We start from the raw sequence: 22,931 nt of genomic DNA on the forward strand, positions 1-22,931 counted from the left end.
CAAGTTACACACTGTAGGGCAACTTCTAAAAGAAAAGTATCCAAATTTTTGTCAGCTGGGAATTAGTTGAGGTAGTAACACCACATGTAAAATTTAGTAAGAGCTGGAAATTCCAGTTTGAAAACAATGTGAAAGTCAGACAACTTACCTTTTAATTTTTCTGTAGCTCACCTTAGCATTAGTCAGGTTTTACTTTCTGTGTTTCTTTTAGAGCCTTTATGAGCTCAGGAGATTGTGTATTTATGTTTTTAGTTTCTTTAAACTCTTGACCGCGAGAGTAGACTGAAGTTAGCATTCCTTGTTCTGATACTAATTCTTCAGGTGATGAGCTGGGTCATCTGACCCTCTCAGTTTACATGGTATATCCCGTTGTAACATGATACTTAGGTGTGTCTTTTGGAAGCTTGAATAAACATTCAGAGGAATGGAGCTTTGTAATCCTTGGTTGAAAGGCAGTGTAGGAATGAGCAATCCTTATTTGTAGAGAAATGGGGCCCTTACCATAGAAGAAACATTTTAGGTTATTATTATTATTATTATTGTTTTTCTATTAAGTTCAGTTGTTAGGAAATTCAGAGTCCCCAGGCGCATGTATGTCAAAAAGAAGTCAATCAGCTCTTTGGTGATTTTAAATCAGGCGTAGTTTTCTTGTATGTTAAATAGACTGTTGGGTGTCTTTTCCCAGAACGACCAGTTTTGTCTTTCATGAAAATCTGTTAAGACAGGTGACCTCTCCTTGATTTCCACAATTGTCACAGGGACTGACTTAGACGGGGTACCCTATATTAACCTCCTTGTCCCTTACTTTGTTGTTGTGCAGATTTGAATAGACTTTAAACCAAGAACCATCTTCAGCTTACAAAAAGGGTTTCGTCATGCTCGCCGTCACCTTGCTTAGAATTTACATTCTCAAGAAAAATTTCCATAGTTACATGTCTTTTTCTGAATTAACTGTGACCTGCAGGCATCTGACAATGATGCTAATCTTTTAGCCTGGTGATTCTCAAACATATCAGACCCAATACCCTCTTTTTTATAATATTTTGAAATACTGCATTTAATGAAATGAAATTCCTAGGTAATATAACTTTCCTACACATATTTCTTAAAAATAAAATAATTCTTTAATCCACAATATAAAGGTAAATAAAAAAAAATTCATGACAAAATAATACATATTTCAAGCTGTGAATACTCAGGCTATCCATAACAGAAAGACGTAATGTAGTAGATACTGGCACCAAACATTGAATCAATTTAACAGCTACCAGAGTAGACTGCTGTCAGGGTATTTGCAACTTAAATACTGTGAGAGGCAAACCACAAAAATGGAGAGCAAGTCTTGGTAAAGTTACAAATAAAGTGCCATTTCCTCTCATTTGATGGTTGCCTTCCTGAAAATTTATTATATATTAAAATTATGCAGAAAAGACTTAGGTTTTCATTCACCTAACTATCCATATGGAAAGTTTTGAGAATAGAGACACTTCTTCTTTGTGCTGGACTTTACTGTGCTTTCCTAGCCTCTGCCCATTAAATGTCAGTAGCATTTTTAATTATTGTGACAAAGGCACTTCCATAAATGTCCAAAATGTCCCCTAGAGGACTGTATTGTCATCATTGAGAATGATCTCTAGTCATACAGCAAAACATTTTTTCATTGTATCATTCACTCCTCCTTTTCTCTTGCTTATTATTCACCGATTTAGTACTGTACTTTTCACGGATTGCAAGATTCAGTCTTTGTCCTTTACACTTGACTTATTTGTACTTCAGACAATTCTCCCCATATGCCTTTAAATTTCTCATTTCTTCACCACTCGCATTTATTATTGCTACTTCTTTTTTTATCAGTGTTTAGAACATTAGTACATGGTAGACATTCAATTAGTATTTGTTGAATGAATGAATTATAATTGCAAGCTTTTTCTTGCTACTTTTCTGCTTTTGTACTTGTTGAAAATGATGGGGGTAATAATGATCCTAAAACACCTTAAAATGAAGTACAGATGTGCAGGCTAGTGAATAAAGGTTGGCTCAAAGCAGTGGTCTGATGAACCAAGTCCACTGTGCCATTAATAAGTGGCATGCAAAGTTGAACCTCTTGTTTTTGCATCTAGCTTTGCTTTTATATATGAGCGTGTATGTTTCCCATAGTTATATGCCTCCAGATGACCAGTAGATTGGCTTTTTAAGCAGAGTTATTTCATTTATCATTCGTAACTGAATTTGTTGAATGGAACTGATTTGCTTCTGGTGAATCTTCTGTAATTTAAGTGATAGTGTGAGGTGCTTTTATAGTCAAGACAAATTTATTGAGGTGTTATTCCCCTGATTTTGAATTTATGGTTTTAGTTATTAGGGCCTGATCTTGTGTTTACAAAGACGTTAGTGTTCCTACTTAAGACAAGTTAGGTTGAGGACTTAAGACCCCTACAATAAAAATTTTGAACCATAACTTGTTGGGTTGAAAAAATTGTTGCTATTTGAATTGCTGATGTAGTGTGAAAGCTATTTATAATGTATTTTTACTTTCTCTTTAGTAACATGTAAAAGGCAAATTAGCTTTCACTTCTAGTCTTGATTTGCATTTTTTTAGATTAAAAAGTGGTTGAAAGTAATATTAGCAAGTGGGAATGGTGAGTGATTAATTCCCTAAAATTTTCAACCTTACTTAACTAATCACTAAAGTCGTCGGTTTGTTATTCTGCTTCAAGTGTAGGTGCTGATTCAGTGAGGGGGATTGTTTTAGTATTAAATTAGCATCCTGCTTTAGTGTAAACCAGTGTTAGATACAGTATTAGAGCAGAGTCAGAGATCCCAAAGGCTTCTAACAAGATTAGCCAGTATAGCATGGGTCTACCTGATTCTGAAATACAAGTGCTATAAAAGGTTTCCACTAAATTCTCTACGTATTTATATATGGTGTTTTTCTAGCTTCTTCTCGTAATTCGTGGCAGAAGTATGTCTGTTTCTAATCTTGAGTATGATTGATTGATTTAGAAAGTCTGGATATTTTTTTTGAGAACACAGAATACACTGTATTTGTGAAATACAGCATTTTAGAATTGACTTGTATTTGATAATAGCAAAAGGTCATGCAGTAATAACAGCAGTCTGTTTGCATTCATTCAGTAACTATGGTTGTTAGCTGCCGACAAGTCTGACTGACTCATGGAGATTCCATACCCAACAGAACTAAATGCTCCCTGGTCCTGTACCATCTCCATAATCAGTTGTGGATCAAACTGTTGGGATTTGCAGGGCTTTCATTGGCTAAATTTTGGAAATCAGTCACCATGCCTTTCTTCCAGTCCGCCTTAGTCTAGAAGCTCTGCTAAAACCTGTTCAGTGTCATAGCAGCATTCAAGCCACCGCTGACAGATGAGTGATGGCTGCTTATGAGGTGCATTGGCTTGGAGTCAAACCCTGATCTTCTGCATGGAAGAAGAGAATTCTACCACTGAGCCACATTGCCCACTAACTACGTATTGGTGCCTGCAGTATTCCAAGGGAGTCCTTGTGTGGTGCAAACAGTTAACGCGTTTGGCTGCTAACTGAAAGCTTGGAGGTTGGAGCCCACCCAGAGGTGCCTCAGAAGAAAGGCTTAGTGATCTCCTTCCAAAAAATCAGCCATTGAAAACCCAGTGAGCACAGTTCCACTTTGACACATGGGGTCACCACTGAGTTGGGATTAACTCCAGGGCAACTGGTTTGCTGTAGCAAAATTTGCAAAACCTGGAACCTGTGTAAGGCAGAAACCTGTCAGAGAAGGAAAACCCAAATAACTTTTCACTAAAATGAGGATAGAAACGTGGTAAGACTGCACCCTGTTGAAGGCAGAAAACTTGTGAGACCCAGAAAAACAAGGCAGTCCCGTTGAGTTTCAGCTCTCTCAGGTTTTACTGTATATCCCAGGAGCTGTTGTGGGTACTTTGGCTAAAGAAGTAAAGAGATTCATAAAAAGTTGGGAAAAATGGGTAGTGGAATTAGGATTTAAATATTTTCTCCTCCTTTTGACTTTCTGTTTAAACATCGAAGTAATGGAGCTATCTGAAGATTAAAGCAAATGTCTCAGATAAGTTTTAAAATGGTAGGAAGGGGCTTTCAGAAGAAACAAACTGGCAGTAAAGCTGTAGTACTAACCACCAGCCTTCATTTTGCAACTGCTGTCAGCTCTCTCTATACCTGTTGCTGCCGAATCAGTTCCGGCTCATAGTGACCCTGTAGGACAGTAGAACTGCCCCGTAGGGTTTCCAAGGAGCAGCAGGTGAATTTGAATTGCCTACCTTTTGGTTAGCAGCCGAGCTCTTAACTGTTGCACCACCAGGGCTTCTTAGCCCTTTCTATAGCTGTTTTCATTTATTTTATTAATTATATATAAGTCGTATTATAGTGCTGTGGGGAGAAGTTTCATTTTAACGTTAAACAAATTATTGAACCTTTGAGGATTTAGCTTTCCTTATCTGTAAAATGAAGCAATTGTGTTTATTTCTGCTATTGATGGTTTAGTGATTTGAGCTTCTGAGTATTTTTGGATTCTGTGTAAGAGAATTTTGTTCTGTAGTTTTTCTATGTAGATCATGTACTATCCACTGAATTAATCCTACTGGGATTTAAATTTTACCTCTGAAACAAAGATTCTCCTTCATGAAGTTAAAAACTATTATCATGTATATTCTCTTGTCTTACGATTAATGAAAAATCTTGAAAATCTTAGAATTGAAGACAATGCAATGTAGTGGTGAGATTTTCCTTGATTAAATCAAACAGACATTCCTTTTTTTTTTTTTAAATTATGCTTTAGGTGAAAGTTTACAGTGCAAATTAGTTTCTTATTCAAAAATTTATACACAAATTATTTTATGACATTGGTTGTAGTCCCTGCAATGTGTCAGCACTCTCCCCCTTTCCACCCTGGGTTCCCTGTGTCCATTCGTCCAATTTTCCTGTCTTTTCCTGCCTTCTTGTCTTTGCTTTTGGGCTAGTATTACGCATTTTGTCTTGTATACTTGATTAAACTAAGAAGCACATTCCTCACATGTGTTATTGTTTGTTTTATAGGCCTGTCTAATCTTTGGCTGAAAGGTGAACTTTGGGAGTAGCTTCAGTTCTGAGTTAGCCCGGTGTCTGGGGCCAAACAAACATTCTTGATGTTGGTAATGTTGACTGAATAAATTAAAACCTCAAACCTTTAAAGACTTGGGATTAGTGACAGGTAAATTTGTCCTGAGATAATTTCCTTATGAGGACTGTTTTATAAATACCCCCTTTGTTTTCTTGAACTGCTTTCGTTCTTAAAATTCTATTCCGTTAAGTCATTGTTTTCTTACTCTGTAATGGTCAGTGGTAACTTTTAACAACCAGTTTGTATGTGATTTTTCCTGACCTGAATGTCCCTGCTGTGAAGTGCATTTGATTATACTTATGAACTTCTCTTGTTTTATTAATAGAAACCCAGAACTAGAATTCCAAATATTATATTTTGATGAAGAGGTCTAATTGAGAGGCTCTGGATTTTCCTGTGGGCACATGGTAGGAAGGAGGACAGTGTAATAAGTTTTTCATAGTGTTAAATATATTTAATTTAAAGGTCTGTTCTTTTTTGGGGGGGTGAGGGGGCAATAGTTCCAGCCTCCATGTTTCCAGAAAGTCTAGAGTCCATGAGAACTTGAAATTCTGTTCTACATTTTCCCTGTTTTGAGCAGGGTTCTTCTATGGAATCTTTGATTAAAATGTTCAGTAGTGGTAGCCGGGCACCATCCAGTTCCTTAGGTCTTGTGGCAAAGGAGGCAGTTGTTCATGGAGGCAGTTAGCCACTGTCTTAGTCATCTAGTGCTGCCATAACGGAAATACCACAAGTGATGGCTTTAACGAAGAGAAATTTATTTCCTCACGGTAAAGTAGGCTAGAAGTCTAAATTCAAGACGTCAGCCCCACTGGAAGGCTTTCTCTGTCAGCTCTGGAAGAAGGTCCTTGTCTTCCATCTCCCCATGGTTGAGGTGCTTCTCAGGCACAGGGACTCTGGGTCCAAAGGATGCGCTCTACTCCTGGTGCTGCTTTCTTGGTGGTATGAGGTCCCCAACTCTCTGCTTGCTTCCCTTTCCTTTTATCTCTTGAAAGATAAAAGGTGGTGCAGGCCACACCCCAGGGAAAATCTTTTTACATTGGATCAGGGATGTGGCCTGAGCAAGGGTGTTACATCCCACCCTCATCCTCTTTAACCACAGGCAGAGATTATGATTTATAATACACAGGAAAATCACAAAATGGAGGACAACCACATGTGGCCTAACCAAGTTGACACATATATTTGGGGGACACAATTCAATCCATTATAGCCACATATTCAATGTCTTCCTTCTGTTGCTGGCTCTGCTTCTTCCTCTGTTGCTCCGGGTGAATAGAGACCAATTGTTGTGCCTTGGATGGCTGCTTGTATGCTTTTAAGACTCCAGGCACTACACAGTGACTGGAGATAGAACAGAAGCACTGAACACCTTACTAGGCCAGTTAACTGGAATGTCCCATGAAATCGTGACCCTAAACCTCCAAACCCAAGGAACCAAATCCCACGAGGTGTTTGGTTGACATAAGCAGCCTTAGCAGCTACTCTTTTTTTTTTTTTTTGTCATTGTTGTAAATGTATCACGTAACTTTTTAGAGGTGTACAACTTCTTGACAGCAATTACAGTATTCAGCTGTGCAGCCCTACCCTTAAATGAGTGTTATTTTTCCATCATCATTAAAGCCCACCTTTTCTGTCTCCCTCCCATCCCTGGTAACCACTAATAAACTTTGGTCTGTATACATTTGCCTTTTCTTGCCTTTTTTAATAAGCGAGGTTATGCAGTATTTGTCCTTTTGTGATTGGCTTATTTTGCTCAGCATAATGTCTTCTAGCTCCATCCATACTGTAGCATGGATTTCTCCTACTGGCTGAGTAGCATTCCGTTGTATGTATGTACCACATTTTGTTTATCCATTCACCTCTTGATGGTCATTTTTTTTTTTTTTATTCACCTCTTGATGGTCATTTAGGTTGTTTTCACCTTTTGGCTATTGTGAATAGTACTGCAGTGATTATTGGTGTATATGTCTCTTTTCGAGTCTCTGCTTTCAAGCCTTTTAGGTATATACTTCAGAGTGGAATTGCTGGGTCATATGGAAACTCTATGGGGCAGTTCAACTCTGTTCTGTAGGGTTGCTGTGAGTCAGAATTGACTCGATGGCACTGGCACTAGGTGTGGTAGTTCTATTTTTAGTTTTTTGAGGAACCACCACAATGTTTAGCACAACAGCTGTACCATTTTACATTCCCACCGGCAGTGGGTAAGTGTTCCATTTTCCCCACATTTGTTATTTTCTGTTGTTTTTATTTTTAGCCGTCTTAGTGGTTTTAGTGGTAGTGAAATGGTATGTCACTGTGGTTTTGATCTTTGTCTCGCTGATGACAATGATGCTGAACATCTTTTTGTCTGTTCGGTGGCCATTTGAATAGCCTCTTTGGTGAAACAAGCCCTGGTGGCACAGTGGTTGAGAGCTGACCGCAGCAAACCAAAAGGGTGGCAGTTCAGATCCATCAGCCACTCCTTGAAAACCCCATGACACAGATTTATTCTGTCCTACAGGGTCGCTATGAGTTGGAATCGACTTGACGGCAATGTGATTGGTTTTTGGTTTTCTTTAATAAAATGGTTGTTCAAGTCCGTTGCCCATTTTTATGGTTGGCTCATTGTCTTTTTGTTGTTATAAAGATCTTTATTATAAGATCACGACCTTTTTGGTTTTAAAGTGATCCTTTTAAAATGAAATGTTGGTGATAGTTGGTGATTTTTTTTTTTTTAATGTTTTTACTTGGGAAATTAAAAAGTTGGCCATCCTACGTGGGTTCCCAATTTTTTAATTTTAAAATTATACTACTTTGTGGAATCTGGATGTCAGTAGTAGAAATCAGTAGTCTAAATCAGTATTTTTCAGACTGTGTGCCAGGAGATTTAATAGGAATTCAGAATCATAAAATACTGCATATTAAATCTTCTCCCCATTTCCATCCTTCCACTTCCCCTTTTATGACAGAACAGCATATTAATGGCTCTGAAAATCTTTCAGTATAGAAACCATGGTTAATATTTTTAATCCAGCCTCTTCTAGATTTTTTTTTTGGTGGGGGCTTAGTAGACCGCTGACTAATATCTTGTGGAACACGGTTTGAGGAATGCTCCACATCCAGATTGCTCAGAGAAGGGTATTAGAACCTACAGTTTGTTGAGAGCTTCTTTTCTTCCAGACGCTATCTGATTAGGTGAGGTGACTTGCCCAACAGTATACAACTAGTTTGTTATTCTTTGTTTCCAGTCTAGCTTTATTTAATTTGAAATCCATTGCTCTTAACCAGTTTTTGCTGTTCTGAAGCACTGGTCAGTTATTATTTTGAGATTCAGTACCTAAGATTAGGATATTGAGTTTGTTTTGTGTGCTTTTGCTTCCCTAATTTCTAGAATATAGTTGGTGGAAATACGATTTTATCAGCATATACACTTTGTACATGATTTCAGTGACTCAATCCCAGGTTATTTTTCTTTCCCCACCAAGCATGCTTTTCTTTTCTGCATCATGCTTGGAATGTAGAGCTTAGAAAATATTTGCTGAGTGAACGAATGTTGTCAGTTTATGTAAGAGAATTCAACCTAAGCTAAATGTAAGAAGATAAATTTTACCTCCAAACTGTTGTAGTACATATCAGAACTAAAGACTTACACTTTTTTTGGATCATTTACCGTTCTATATCTATGCTGCTGGATTATTCCCCCTTTTGCTACCTATAAAACAAAGAACACTACAACTAAGTCTTTTCTGGCCATATTGGATTGTATGAGGTTAATTTTTTCTCTGATACTTCTTTTTTTCCTAGATAAACAAGAGATTTATTTAATTAACATGATGAATTTTTTTTTTTGGAACATCTTATTGTGGTTTGGGTGAAAGTTTACAGAGCAAATTAGTTTCCATTTAGCGATATATACTCATTTTGTCTCGTGACATTAGTTGCAATCCCCTAGACGTGACAGCACTCTACCCCCTTTCTCCCTGGGTTCCCCGTTTACATTTGTCCATCTTTCCTGCCCCTTCCTGCCTCCTGAACTTTGTGTTAGGGCAAATGCTGCCCTTTTGGTCTCATATTGTTGATTGTTCTGAGGCTCATGCATGTTCCTTGCAAGTGTTACTGTTCACTTTTAGGCCTGTCTATTGTTTGGCTGAAAAGTGATCTCCAGGGGTGGGTTCTTTTCCAGGTTTGAAGGATGTCTAAGGGCCATAGTCTGGGGGATTGTACCAGTCTCTATCAGACCAGTTAGTCAGGTCTTTTTTATAAATTTGAGTTTTGTTCTACATTTTTCTCTCACTCTGTCCACAGCAGATCAGAGCTGTTGGTAGTGGTATCCCGGTACCATCTAGTTCTTCTGGTCTCAGGTTAGTGGAGGCTCTGAGTCATGTGGCCCATTAGTCCTTTGGACTAATCGTTTCTTTGAGTCTTTGATTTTCTTCACTTGTCTTTGTTCTGGATGGGAAGAGACCAGTAGTTGTATCTTAGGTGCCCGCTCAGAAGTTTTTAAGACCCCGGACATTACTCACCAAAGTAAGATGTAGAACATTGTCTTTATGGACTTTGTTATGCCAGTTGACCTAGATGTCTCCCGAGACTGTGTTCCTAAGCCCTCAAGCCCAGTGATCCAGTTCCTCAAGGTGTTTGGTTATGACTAAGAAGTTTTCGTAGCTTTGCCCTCTGTGTGCTCTACTATATATGTGGACATATTTGCAGTATATATAAAAATGTGTGTAGAAATATCCTCTGCCAAACCTATATATGTTCGTGGGTGTACTCCCATATGCCATCCCACACCTGTTCAACTTACATATCTACCTGTGTATCTACTCGTAAATTTTTGTTATTATTCTTATCACACACTAATAACTCTATGGGTAAAGTTCTACTCTGTCCTATAGGGTCGCTATGAGTCGGAATTGACTCGAAGGCACTGGGTGGGATTATCGTTATTGCATGATTGTGTATGTAATAGTATTTACTGCTGTTTCTTTTTATACTTCTGTTCCTCCCAGTGTTTTGCTTTGCCTTGGTCACGTCATGCTGACATCCCTCTTGTTAACTCATGTCTTCTGTCTAGTTACAGGGTCGCTGTGAGTCAGAACTGACTTGACGGCAATGGGCTTTTTTTTTTTTTTTTTTGGTTTTTATCTAGTTAGTGATTTTCTCTCCCTCCCCTCTCATACCTGGTAACCATCAAAGAATGTTTCTTTTTGTGTGTAAACCTTTTCTTGACTTTTAATAATAGTGGCCTCATACAATATTCATGCTTTTGTAATTGACTTATTTCACTCAGCATAATGTCCTACAGGTTCATCCATGTTGTGAGATGTCTCATGGATTCATCATTGTTCTTTAATGTCGTTTAGTATTCCATTGTGTGTATCCACCATAGTTTGTTTATCCATTCATGGGCGCTTAGGTTGTTTCCATCTTTTTGCTATTGTGAATAATGCTGTGGTGAACATGGGTGTGCACATATGTATTTGTGTCACAGCTCTTATTTCTGTGGTGGAGCCCTGGTGGGGCTGCTAACCAAAAGGTGACTAATTGGAGACCCTATGGGGGAAGTTCTGCTCTGTCCTGTAGGGTCGCTATGAGTTTTCAAAGGCTGTAATCTTTACGGAAATAGACGGCTGCATCTTTCATCTGCAGAGTGGCTGGTGGATTTGAATCACGGACCTTTTTGTTAGCAGCTGAGTGCTTAACCGCTTTGCCACCACAGCTCCTTGGACATGTGAATAGGACAGACAGACTTCTAGTTTTCCTGAAGGAGAGGTGAGGGAGACAAGTGAGGACAGCATTTGTGCTCTGGTATTACAGATGGAGAAAAAGGTCCTTCTTAATGACCCTGAAGGTAATGGTGGAATTGGAAACAATTTAGAAGTTCTCTTTTCTTTATTTTAGGGTTCACTGGATGCTTTTGAAAACGGAGGAAATCTGACCTTGCTTGAAAAAAGGCGATAGGGAATTATGGAAATAGTCTCGAATAAAAAGCAGGAACTTTGACCTAGAGATGTGGAGTTGATGTGAATTGGTGTGAAATTCAGGATGTGGTGGGTACCTGGCCTAGTTGCTGTGATTTGTTTCAAAGATTTTATGTTCCTAATCCTCCTAATTAGGAGTTTGAAAAGGAACTGTTCTGAACAGCTTTGTCATGTTATGCTCAAAGCGAATATAAACAGTAGGGTGTAACTAAATATTGTAATCTTTGATTTTGACTCTCAGATGAGACAGAATAGGCTTCTTCTGTTTTAAATTAAAAAAAAAAAAAACACTGAGAAGCTGATAGTGAAAATGTAGAAAAGCAGTGCTGTGGAATTAGAAAATAAATAGTCAGTCTTTGTATGACATTTTATATACTGAATAACTATTGAATTATATTTGCATAAGGTTCCAGGGTAAGTAGGCTTCACACTATAGGACTTGCTGTAAGCAGATCCTGGCTTGTAGCTCATTGTCCTGCCAGCATCTCATATTTTGTGATAACTGATCCCTTGCAGTGTAGGAAGGAAGAAGAAATGATGCATTAATCTATTAAAAACCATCCTTTCCTTTCCCTCATGTATTCTAAGTGCTTTGTGTCCTCTTGTGCTGTTCCTCTTTTCAGTGGGTAAGCATCTGGGCTAAGCTATGCTTAGGGAGTTGTTCTTCATGCAGACTATTAATGGTAAAAAATATTTCTGCATGTGGGTATTTTTAGATGAAATAGGCAGTGGAACATCTGAAGCAGTTCATTCACATGTACCTGCTACTCACTATTTTCACTAGAATTGTGTACAGTATACTTTCAGACTTTAGGGGGGAGGCAGCTTAGTTTGATGGAAACAACTGGGTTTCTGTTTCTAGTGATTCTAGGTAAGTAACTTAGGTTTGCTTCTCCAAGGAGCCCTACTGGTACAGTGGTTAAGCGCTCAGCTGCCAGCTGGAAGGTTGGTGATTTGAACCTACCACCAGCCTCTGCCACACAGTAAAGACTACAGCCTTGGAAACCCTATGCAGCAGTTCTCCTCTGTCCTATAGGATCACTAGGAGCTGGAATTGACTTGAAGGCAACGGTTTTCTGTTTTACAGATGGATAACAGAAATGACTTACTGCATATTTTGGCGGGTAAGATTTTATGATGGGGGCTATATACATTGGAGATTATTGGTGGGGGTTCGGTGTGAAGACTTGATGTATTTAATAACTAAGCAGAAGAGATATTTTTATAGCACCAGGCATATAGGAAAAAAAAAGCCAAACCCATTGCCGTCAAGTCAATTCTGACTCATAGCGACCCTACGGGACAGAGTAGAACTGCCGCATAGAGTTTCCAAGGAGTGCCTGGTGGATTCGAGCTGCCAACCTTTTGGTTAGTAGCTGTAGCACTTAACCACTACACCACCAGGGTTTCTACAGGTGTATAGTGGGTACTTAATTCATTATTTATTCTTGATTTCCCTTCTACCCCCAACAAATGCCACTTATGCTTTAAATTCAGAACTCTGTATCTGAATATATTAGGATAATACTAAGGCCAAGGCTGGGGGAAAGGTGGGGTGGTGAGGATTATGGAGACAGGGAGAGCCTGTATTTGGTTCCTATTTGACCCCTTTACAATTGTCTTTAATTCATGGAAGTTTCTCCTGAAACTGAAGTTAAGCGTGTTGTCGTCGTTGTTATTAGGTGCTATAGAGTAGGTTCTGACTCACTGAAGTTAAGCTTACGTCTGAAAAAAGTTAGGAAAAATTAAAATCTGAAGTCACCCATCCTTATAAGTGCCCCAAGAGATAAACACTTAAAATTCAGTCTGGTTGTAATCTCAAGGCATGACTGATTTCTGAGTGTAACTCAAAAAATATAATCAAATAATTATAATATACTCAATCTGGAGAAAGAATGCATGCATTAGAAGAGGGTGTGGGAATCGCTGGTCAGTATTGAAAGCATAGAAAAGGAAGAGTCAGAGGCAAACAGAAGCAGTGCCCTTCCTGGTACTGCCCATGATAGAGGGATCCCAGGTCCCTGATTTTCAGGATTTTGTTTATGTTCATAGTGGGGATGGATAGGTGAGACTATCCTAGCATGGTGACACAGCTTTATAATTACATACTTTCTTGGTCTGGTTTTCTGCTGGTTAAAATCAAGTGATTGTAATCAGGAATAACTACAGTAGCTATTTTTATGAAGTGTCTACTATATTATTTGCCAGGCATTGAGTTAAGTATTTTGCAAAATCTTAATCTTTACAAGAATACGGCAACGAAGCAAGTGTCTCCATTTTACAGATGAGAAAACTGAGTCAGAAAGGTAATGTGACTTCCTCAAGACTTTCATATCCAAAATTAGTGGAGACCTGAGATTGGAATTCAGCTCTCTAATTCCAGAACTTTTTTCCTTTATGTCATGATGCTTTCCAGGTAGATCTGCTTATTGAGAAAGACTGTGCTGAATAGTAAAAGTAAATGGGCATTTGATAACCCTTTTTCATTATAATTAAGTAAACTAGCATTCTAGGTTTATATATATACAACTTCTAAATTTGGTTTTATATGAATATCCAAGAGACAAGTCCTTTCTTACTCTGCCAAATGAGGTTTCTGAGCTTGTAAGATTGAGGGTCAGACCCGGTATTGTGTTGTATTCACCAAGGTAATAAATTCTTTAAGGGGTTAGGGGATAGTAGTCTGGATGGCTGCTGAATTTCCCGAGGCCTCCTCTGGCCCTGCCATAAGCCTTTCCATTCAACCCTCAACAAATTATAGTTTCTCTTCCTTCTGTCAAAAGCATAGTTATTTTCAATCAGTGTGATAGAGTTTTGGATTCAAGAAAGATCAAGGTTCAAAGCTCCTTTCCATCCCTAGGACCGTGTTCTGGTTTTCTGTTGTTGGTGTGCCCGCTAGTAGATTCCTACTCACAGCAACCCTGTAAGACAAAGTAGAGCTGCCCCATTGGGGTTTCCTAGGCTGTAATCTTTATGGTAGCAGTTTGCCATGTCTTTTCTTTCGTGGAGCTGCTGGTAGTTTTGAACCACCAGCCTTTTGGCTGGCAGCAGAGTGCTTAACCACTGTGCCACCAGGACTCCTTAGTTTTCTGTTACTACCTAACAAATCACCCAAAATTTAATGGCTTAAAACAGTAATTTCTTGTTGTCTCTTATGTTTCTGTGGATTGACAGGTCCCAGCTGATCAGTTCTCCTTTGGGGTCTGTTATGCAGCTGTGGTTAGATAGAGCCTGGACATGGAGCCATCTGAAGGCTTTACTGGGCTAGGCTTCCAAGATGTTCTTTTTCCTTACTTGTCTGATATGTCAGTGCTCTTCAGCAGAGTAGCTTGGACTTGCTATATGGTTGCTCAGGGCTCTAAGAGGAAACAGAAGCTTCTAGGCCAGTTAAAGGCTCTACCTGAAACTGACCAAGCTTTACTTTGATCATATCGGTTAACAGAGGCCACTAGATTCAAAGAGGTGAATAAATAGACTTCATCTCTTAAAAGAGAATAGGAAGGTCATATTGCAGAAAAGCATTTGGGTTGGGAGAAATTGTTGGGATCATTTGGAAAATAAAATCTGCAACAAACAATTTATTTCACTTTCTTACTTGTAAAATAGAAATAACAATGTTTTCCCCACAGAGTGGTTAAGAGGAATAGCACAATGCTGAGCACATCATAGGTGTTTAATAAATATTAGTAAGCCTCCTCCCCCCACACTTAATTCTGTAACTTCATAGGCTATTTCTAATATTCAAATTTTACTTTGGGTTGGTCACAGTTTGTTCAGTACATAGTTTGGTTAACAGTTTCTTGGCGTCTGTTTCTCAGACTGGGGTAACTTAAAACTAACAAACAAACATACAAAAATTTTGTCATAGAAAATTTCAACTATATCAAATACCAACTCTTAGCAACTCTGTAGGACAGAGTAGAACTGCCCTGTAGCATTTCCAAGGCTGTAATCTTTACAGAAGCAGACTGCCACATCTTTCTCTTTTGGAGTCTGGTGAGTTCAAACTGCCGACCTTTCAGCTAGCAGCCAAGTTCTTAACCACTGCACCACCAGGCCTCCTTGTTGTAGTTATAGGAAGCAGTCTATATGAAAGCAGTGTATATGAAAGCTTCGAGGCAGGGATGAGCTTGGTGAGAAGAATTGAAAGAAGGCCAGTGTGACTATAACGCACTGAGGGAGGGAGAGGGTAGCCTGAAATGAGACTAGCAAGTTGAGCAGAAACCAGCTGAATCAGGGGCTTTATAAGTCATGCTAAAGAGTTGGATTTTCTTTTATATGTTTTAGGAAGTAATTGAAGAATTTTAAGCATAGGAATGACGGGATCTATTTTATGTTTTTAAAAGATTGTTCTGACTTCAATATGCAGAACAGATTGGAAAAAGCTAGAAGAAAACCAGGACATCACTTAAGAGGGGGAGGGCATTCAGTGCCTAGAGCCAGTGCTGACTTGGGCTAAGGTTGTGGCAATGGAGCAACAAGTAGGTACATTTGAGAAATGTGTTGGAGGTGGGAGGGCCATGACTTGATGGTTGAGTGTGGGAAATAGAGAGGGAGGTGTCAGGAATGACTCCCAGGTTTTCAGTATGAGCAAACAGGCCATTTCTTGGGGGTGTGTATGTGTGTTTCTGTGTAAGAAAGAGAAAGAGCAAGAGGGAATACACATGAGGAGAAATGAACTTAGAGTTCAGAAGAGTGGCCTGGGATGGAGATAACACATTTGGAAGTTTTTGGAGCACAGTAGGTATTTAAAGCAATGGGAATGAGAGAGATAGGGAGACAGAAGAGAGGTTGGCATTGTGAACTTGGTGATTTACAACAGTTTTTGATTCCTTTTTTTTTTTTTAACTTTAGACATTAGGGTAGATTTAAGCATGAGTTGGAATAGGCTTGATGATGACTAACAACAACAACAAAGTCAGTCTCACTTGCATTTGGTTAAGCTTTCTTAGTGAGAAAGGAATAGAGTTCCTGTTGCCTGGGAGGGTGGGAGATGATTGAGTGGCAGGAGGGTCTCAGGGTTTATATGGTCTCCAGATTATTTTATGTCTGTAATAGGTCACAATAAGCCCATTAGGAGTGTGTATCATCTTTTGGTATGTTGTTAAGTGCTGTTGAGTCGGTTCCTACTCATAGCGACCCTATGTACAACAGAACAAAACACTGAACAGTCCTTCGCCATCCTTGGAAACGTTGTTATGCTTGAGCCCATTGTTGCAGCCGCTGTGTCAGTCCATCTGGTTAAGGGCCTTCCTCTTCTTTGCTAACCATCTACTCTACCAAGCATGATGCCCCTCTCCAGGCCCTTCTCCAGGGACTGCTCCCTCCTGATAACGTATCCAAAGTATGTGAGACAAAGCATAACCGTCCTTGCTTCTAATGAGCATTCATGTGTGTAGTGGAGGAAAAAAGTTGAGAATTTCAGATCTATAGGGTAAAGTCCCAGCTATTCAGCATGGTATCTGAAGTTTTCTACAATCTGATCCCTGCCTACCTATCCATGCTCATTATACCACTCCCCTCTAACATCTTTGCACACTGTATTCTATTGTCATGATCCTTAACTCATAATTTTCTTTTTTATTGAATAAACAGACTTAAATTTTTAAAGAACCTCTCTTTCAGACAAGGAGCTTGGCTGCTAACCAGAAGGCTAGCAGTTTGAATCCATCAGCCGCTCCTTGGAAACCCCATGGGGTAGTTCTACTCTGTCTTATAGGGTTGCTGTGAGTTGGAATTGACTCCACGGCAGTGGGTATTTCAGACAAAGCCTTCCCAGATTCCCCCAGGCAAATTTTGGTATTTGGTTATGATACCATTATGCATTGATTATAGCAGTTATTTAATTGTTTTTGGTTCTTGGATTGACTGCCTCCACCAAACTAATCTTGACATGAGGGATTGATTTTTTATTCTCTGTATCCCTTTTAAGTAGGCATTTGGGTAAGTGTGAGTAACCATTCTGACTGTCTTTTCTTGTGCAGCCAAATGCAGCGTTACATCATCTTCTGATAAGACAAAGTTTAGGGTTCAGAAAGTATACGGAAAAAGAAAATACCTGAAAATGTCTTTGCCAGATCTGTCTTAATAGGTAGTTAAAATACATTTTTAAAAACTATGATAAAGCAGGCTCTGAAGTGTGTTCTGTCTTACCAGCCCCCAGACTTGATATTATTTAAAAGTAAGATTTATGGTGCTAAGGGGAACAGAAACTGATCTAATAGAATTGTTTTAGTTATTTGAATTAACATTTCTATAGAGTGCCTGAGAATATTAAGTTTTATTTGGAACCATTGATAATCAGAAAACTGATTAGAAATATTGTAAAGCCTCCTTCCAGATCTCTCGTGTACAAATTGGTTTATGCTGTGATTCAGTTTATGTCCCCTCAGTGTTTGTAGTAAAAAAATAAGTTTTTTTTACCCATCAACATTATGATCTTTTACTGCTCCGAAATAGCTACTGGAGCTTTTTCATTAGATTTGAAAAGAAACATAAATAATGAATTCATTCCAATTAAAAAAATCAATAACATTAAAAGGAATCCAAAAATCTTTGACACGCTCCCTTTCAGCTCTCAGTGGGAGCTATGAAGGTATTCTTCAAACACCATATGGAATTCTATTTTTGCCAGGAAAGAACTATCCTGGGAGTCAGTGAGTACATTTCACAGCGTCAGCTTGTGTTCAACATGCTACTGTGACAGTAGTTACATAGCTTTCTAATGAAAGACTTTTATTTCTTTCTTTCTTTCTTTTATAGGAATATATCTGTCCCAGATGTGAATCAGGCTTTATTGAAGAAGTGACAGATGATTCCAGGTATTGTACAAGCTAATGAATAAATCAGGCATTCTTTCAGAATTATTTTCTCTCAGCATCAACTGAATGAAAAGAAGGGAATTTATTTTATAGCTTATTCTCTCTGCCAGTAGAGGGTATGTGTGCTTGGGGTGGATTGGGATGAGGAAAAGTGGGACAGGGAAGGGAAAGAAAAATAGGAAAATTTGGAAAGTGATCTGATAGTGGGTATGATGAGATCTACTGCTTCTGATTGTGTGTGGCATTCTTGGGGAATTTCTATATTAATATCAGAGTAAATCTGGTAAATTTTTATTTATTTTCTGAGATTTCAAGGCTCTCTGAGATTATTGATTGATTTCTAGTGACCACTGTATGTATGACCTGAAGGTAAGCTGCTGTTACACCTTTTGGTGGACGGGGGAGTGAATTCTGACAAGGATATTAACAAGATACAGTTATAGATTGTTCTAGTCAGGAAAACTGAGTTATCATTTGACTTCGAGAAAGCCTTGGGTCTCTTGTTCTTATTCGGGTGATTGCTTTAGCATTTTTGTGGTCAAATTTATGCCTTCTTGCCACTGTTAATTAATATTTGTGTTTTGTAATGCTTGAAATTTGCTCTCATTGGTTTTAATAAAGATATAAGACTGATAAAAAGGGGAAATATTTCTGGAAGTGATAATACTATGTATTCATTTTTGGTTAGTATGAATAAAACTATAAAAACTTAACAAAGACAGTGTAACATTGATAGGATGGCCTTGTTTGGCTAAACGTAAAGGCATTTTTCTTCTTCTGGGGTTATCTGACTAAACATTGCTTAGACAATTAAAGAAGTACCGACTGAATAAAAAGGATCTGTAGTCTGCAACTTTTAATCCTGGAGTGCCTTTGGAGGTTTTAATGGCAGTAGATAATTCCTATACTGTTGCTGTTGGCAGAGTCTAAAGTTGAAGGTCCATTCCACAACCAGGAAAAAACCACACACTTTACAGTATGTACTATTAGTTTGGCTTTATTAATGATTGCTGATTATGTGTGTAAATGAGCTAGAGCTTCTGGGGCAGTATGTGGCATGGAATCTAGTTTGGTCCAGACCCTTACTTTGATTTAATAATCTTGGTTTTAAATAACACAATACCACACTGAGATTAGCATGGCAGCAAAGTTAGCAATTTTGTGTGGATGGCATGCTCATTTGGGGTATCTTTTTATTTGTGCTATTTTAATTGCATCAAATACTTATTTCAGGCACTTATGCTCTGCATGTGTTAAATAAAGGATGTATCAGCTGTATGGGGTAATTAATGGGCTTATTTTTTTCTTGGTTTCTTAACAGTAATCCTCATTTCTTTAGTTAGGCCTCTGTACATAACTACAGCTATAAATGAGAATAATGTTTAACTGCAGGATGAATCCTTGGCTAGAAGGGATCTATGAGCCCTGTGGATTCTGCTCTCACTCGATGTTATGTTTCTTCTATGTATGCCTTTCTTTGTACATCAAAGGTTGTACTGTGTAGGTACTGTTGGTTGCAACTACTCAAATGCAAAGATTGTGCCTCTTGAAAGAGATCATTGTTTTAAATAGGTGAAAAAAAATTGTTTTTGTAGACTGAGTGTTTGTTAGAGGCAGCATGGTATTCCCTATTATAATGTTCATAAACAAAGCTAATTTGAATACTTGACAGTTACAACGTTAAGTAATGGGTGGTAAGAATCAATAAGTTCTTTTATGTAAACATTGGATAACGTGCCCTATCTTCTACTCGACATACCTCTAGAGGGACACCTTTTAAGTTTTCTTAAGCTTTGTAACATTTCTGAAACCACTGTGGTGGTTTTTATTATCCCTTCTCTATGATTACCTCTGTTGTTAATTGCTATCTAGTTGGCTCCTACTCATGACAGCTTTATATGTATTAGAATGAAATGTTACCTGGTCCTGTGCCATCTTAATGATCATTGCCACTCTAAAAATATAAAGGAATATTAAGGAATGGGAATGCTGAGGAGTTTCAGGGGGAAGCAGAACCCCAAAGAATAGGAGTGGTGGTTTCCATTACCAAGGATATTTGAATGCTTCAGACCATGTAGTGAAAGTAGAGGAGCCCTGGAAGCCTGCCTGCACTTGAACAATAAAAACAGCTATCAACTTTGTTTCGTAAGTTATTTGTCAGTTGGTTATTTAGCATAGATATATAGGTACTTTTTTGCTAGTTCTGCATTTGAAATAATTTTTACAGAAGTATATTTTTAAAAATTTTTATTGTGCTTTAAGTGAAAGTTTACAAATCAAGTCAGTCTCTCACACAAAAACTCATATATGCCTTGCTACATACTCCCTATTGCTCTCCCCGTAATGAGACAGCCCGCTCTCTCCCTCCATTCTCTCTTTTCATGTCCATTTCACCAGCTTCTAACCCCCTCTACCCTCTCATCTCCCCTCCAGGGAGGAGATGCCAGCATAGTCTCAAGTGTCCACCTGATCCAAGAAGCTCACTCCTCACCAGCATCCCTCTCCATGCCATTGTCCAGTCCAATCCCTGTCTGAAGAGTTGGCTTTGGGAATGGTTCCTGTCGTGGGGCAGCAGAAGGTCTGGGGGCCACGACCACCGCAGTCCTTCTAGTCTCAGTCAGACCATTAAGTCTGGTCTTTTTATGAGAATTTGGGGTCCGCATCCCACTGCTCTCCTGCTCCCTTAGGGGTTCTCTGTTGTGTTCCCTGTCAGGACAGTCATCGATTGTAGCCGGGCACCATCTAGTTCTCCTGGTCTCAGGATGATGTAGTCTCTGGTTCATGTGGCCTTTTCTGTCTCTTGGGCTTGTAATTACCTTGTGTCCTTGGTGTTCTTCATTCTCCTTTGGTCCAGGTGGGTTGAGACCAATTGATACATCTTAGATGGCCACTTGCTAGAGTTTAAGACCGCAGGCGCCACTCTCCAAAGTGGGACGCAGAATGTTTTAATAGATTTTATTATGCTAGTTGACTTAGATGTTCCCTGAAACCATGGTCCCCAAACCCCCGCCCCTGCTATGCTGGCCTTGAAAGCATTCAATTTGTTCAGGAAACTTCTCTGATTTTGGTTTAGTCCAGTTGTGCTGACCTCCCCTGTATTGCGTGTTGTCTTTCCCTTCACCTAAAGTAATTCTTATCTACAGTGAATGCTCCTCTCCCACTCTCCCTCCCTCCCCCCTCTTGTAACCACAAATGAATGTTTTCTTCTCAGTTTAAACTATTTCTCAAGTTCTTATAATAGTGGTCTTATACAATATCTGTCCCTTTGCAGCTGACTAATTTCACTCAGCATAATGCCTTCCAGGTTCCTCCATGTTATGAAATGTTTCACAGATTCCTCACTGTTCTTTATTGTTGTTGTTGTTAGGTGCCGTTCAGTCTGTTCCAACTCATAGCAACCCTATAGGACAGAGTAGAACTGTCCCATAGGCTATCCAAGGAGTGGCTAGTGGATTTGAACTGCTGACCTTTTGGTTAGTAGCTGACCTAATAACCGCTGCATCACTGGGGCTCTGTCACATAGTAGGCACTCGATAAATATTTAACTGACAGTTGAGATAGCTTTTTAAATTTTTCTTTGGTTGTGGTCTTCAGGGAATTGTGAAGGAAAACTCTAATTGGAGATGGGTAAATTAATAGTAATAATAAGTCACAGGAAATGGTAAAACAAGAGCAATGAGAAGAGGAAACATACTGCATATTCCTCAGCTCAGATAAATTCTGTATTTGGCCAAGTTGGCTGTAAATATTCTTTGGTGTCTAATCAGAGAATAAGGCATGAAAATGATGAAAGAGTGGCATTAGCTTTGCTTTTTCACCTTCGGACTAACCAGGATGTGTCTGTTTCTTCAGTGAGCTGAGCACATAACCTGGTTTGGTATTGTAATACTGAAAATGAAAGCTATTTGTAGTAGTTTGTGGACTTTATATCGTTGGGGTGAGTGTTTGTATGTATGTTTGTATGTTTTTGTGTGTCTCTTGAAGTAAAGGTGGTATCCAGCAGTTCTTGTGATTCTTTCCATCTCTTCCCCTCCCCAAATATTAGTCAATTTCCTCTCTTCTTTGCAAATTTCTTAGGAACAATGAGATCTAATATTTCTTCTCGTTCTTCAGGGTCTTTGGAATAGCTAGTTATTTTATGGTTTATACATGTGATATTAATACAGTAACTTTTATTTTTGAGTTACCAGTTGTTGGGGAAAAATTACTAAAAATGAAATCTACCCTCAACCCAGAGAAGCTCTCCATGAAAATAGAAGAGAAAGAAGTTTTATTATTGAATAAACGTTAAACCAGAATGTGATGCATCACAGGCAGTCTGCTAAAGAGATTGCAGAGAGAGAAAGAAGTCTTATCCTTTATATAACTGAGTAAGAAGCTCTGGTGGCGAAGTGGTTAAAGTGCTCAGCTGCTAACTGAAAGGTTTGTGGTTTAAACTCACCGGCTGCTCCATGGGAGAAAGATATGGCAGTCTCTGCTTTCATAAATATTACAGCCTTGGAAACCCTATGGTGCAGGTCTGCTTTGTCCTGTAGTGTTGGTATGAGTCAGAATCGACTCAGCAGCAACAGGTTTTAATGTTTACGGAGGCAGATCACCAGGTCTTTCTCTCTTGGAGCCTCTGGATGGGTTCAAGATGGGTTAGCAGCCAAGCAGCTCTTACCGTTGGGCCAGGGCTTACCATTACAAGTTAACTAAAGTGAATTCCGAAAGAACAGGGAAAAGGGGAGCCCCTTTCCTTATTTTCAACGGGCAGAATTAAAACCTCTTATTTTCGGTTTGTATTTTTCCTTGCATAGTATTCGATATGGCATTTTCATATCTTTCAAAGTGATGAGTACTCTGTATAATGTCTGATACATAATAAACATTACATACATTTGTGGCATTAATAAAATGTGGACTTTGCCTTCTGAATTTATATTTATGAAAGGAGGAAAAGGTGGAAGTAGATGGGACAAATCTTAGATATTTATAATACGAAGTGGAATTTAGAATCGAAGTCATATTGCAGAGGGG

At 38.8% G+C, this 22,931-nt stretch overlaps 1 protein-coding gene across 2 annotated transcripts in view; it reads left to right on the plus strand.

The window, feature by feature from the left end:
* Nucleotides 1-22,931, plus strand: part of RNF115 (ring finger protein 115) — a 67,387-nt gene that overhangs the window by 10,605 nt on the left and 33,851 nt on the right. The window contains exons 2-3 of one of the 2 annotated variants that reach the window (XM_049879901.1): nucleotides 12,179-12,215; nucleotides 17,854-17,912. In XM_049879901.1, coding sequence (XP_049735858.1) covers nucleotides 12,192-12,215; nucleotides 17,854-17,912 — 83 coding nt within the window. In that variant the 5' untranslated portion in view covers nucleotides 12,179-12,191. The remainder of the gene's footprint in view (nucleotides 1-12,178; nucleotides 12,216-17,853; nucleotides 17,913-22,931) is intronic. The other variant, XM_049879900.1, reaches the window with a different exon arrangement.

The sequence above is a fragment of the Elephas maximus genome, chromosome 3 (genome assembly GCF_024166365.1).
Source record: "Elephas maximus indicus isolate mEleMax1 chromosome 3, mEleMax1 primary haplotype, whole genome shotgun sequence".
In the NCBI taxonomy this organism is placed as follows: domain Eukaryota; kingdom Metazoa; phylum Chordata; class Mammalia; order Proboscidea; family Elephantidae; genus Elephas; species Elephas maximus.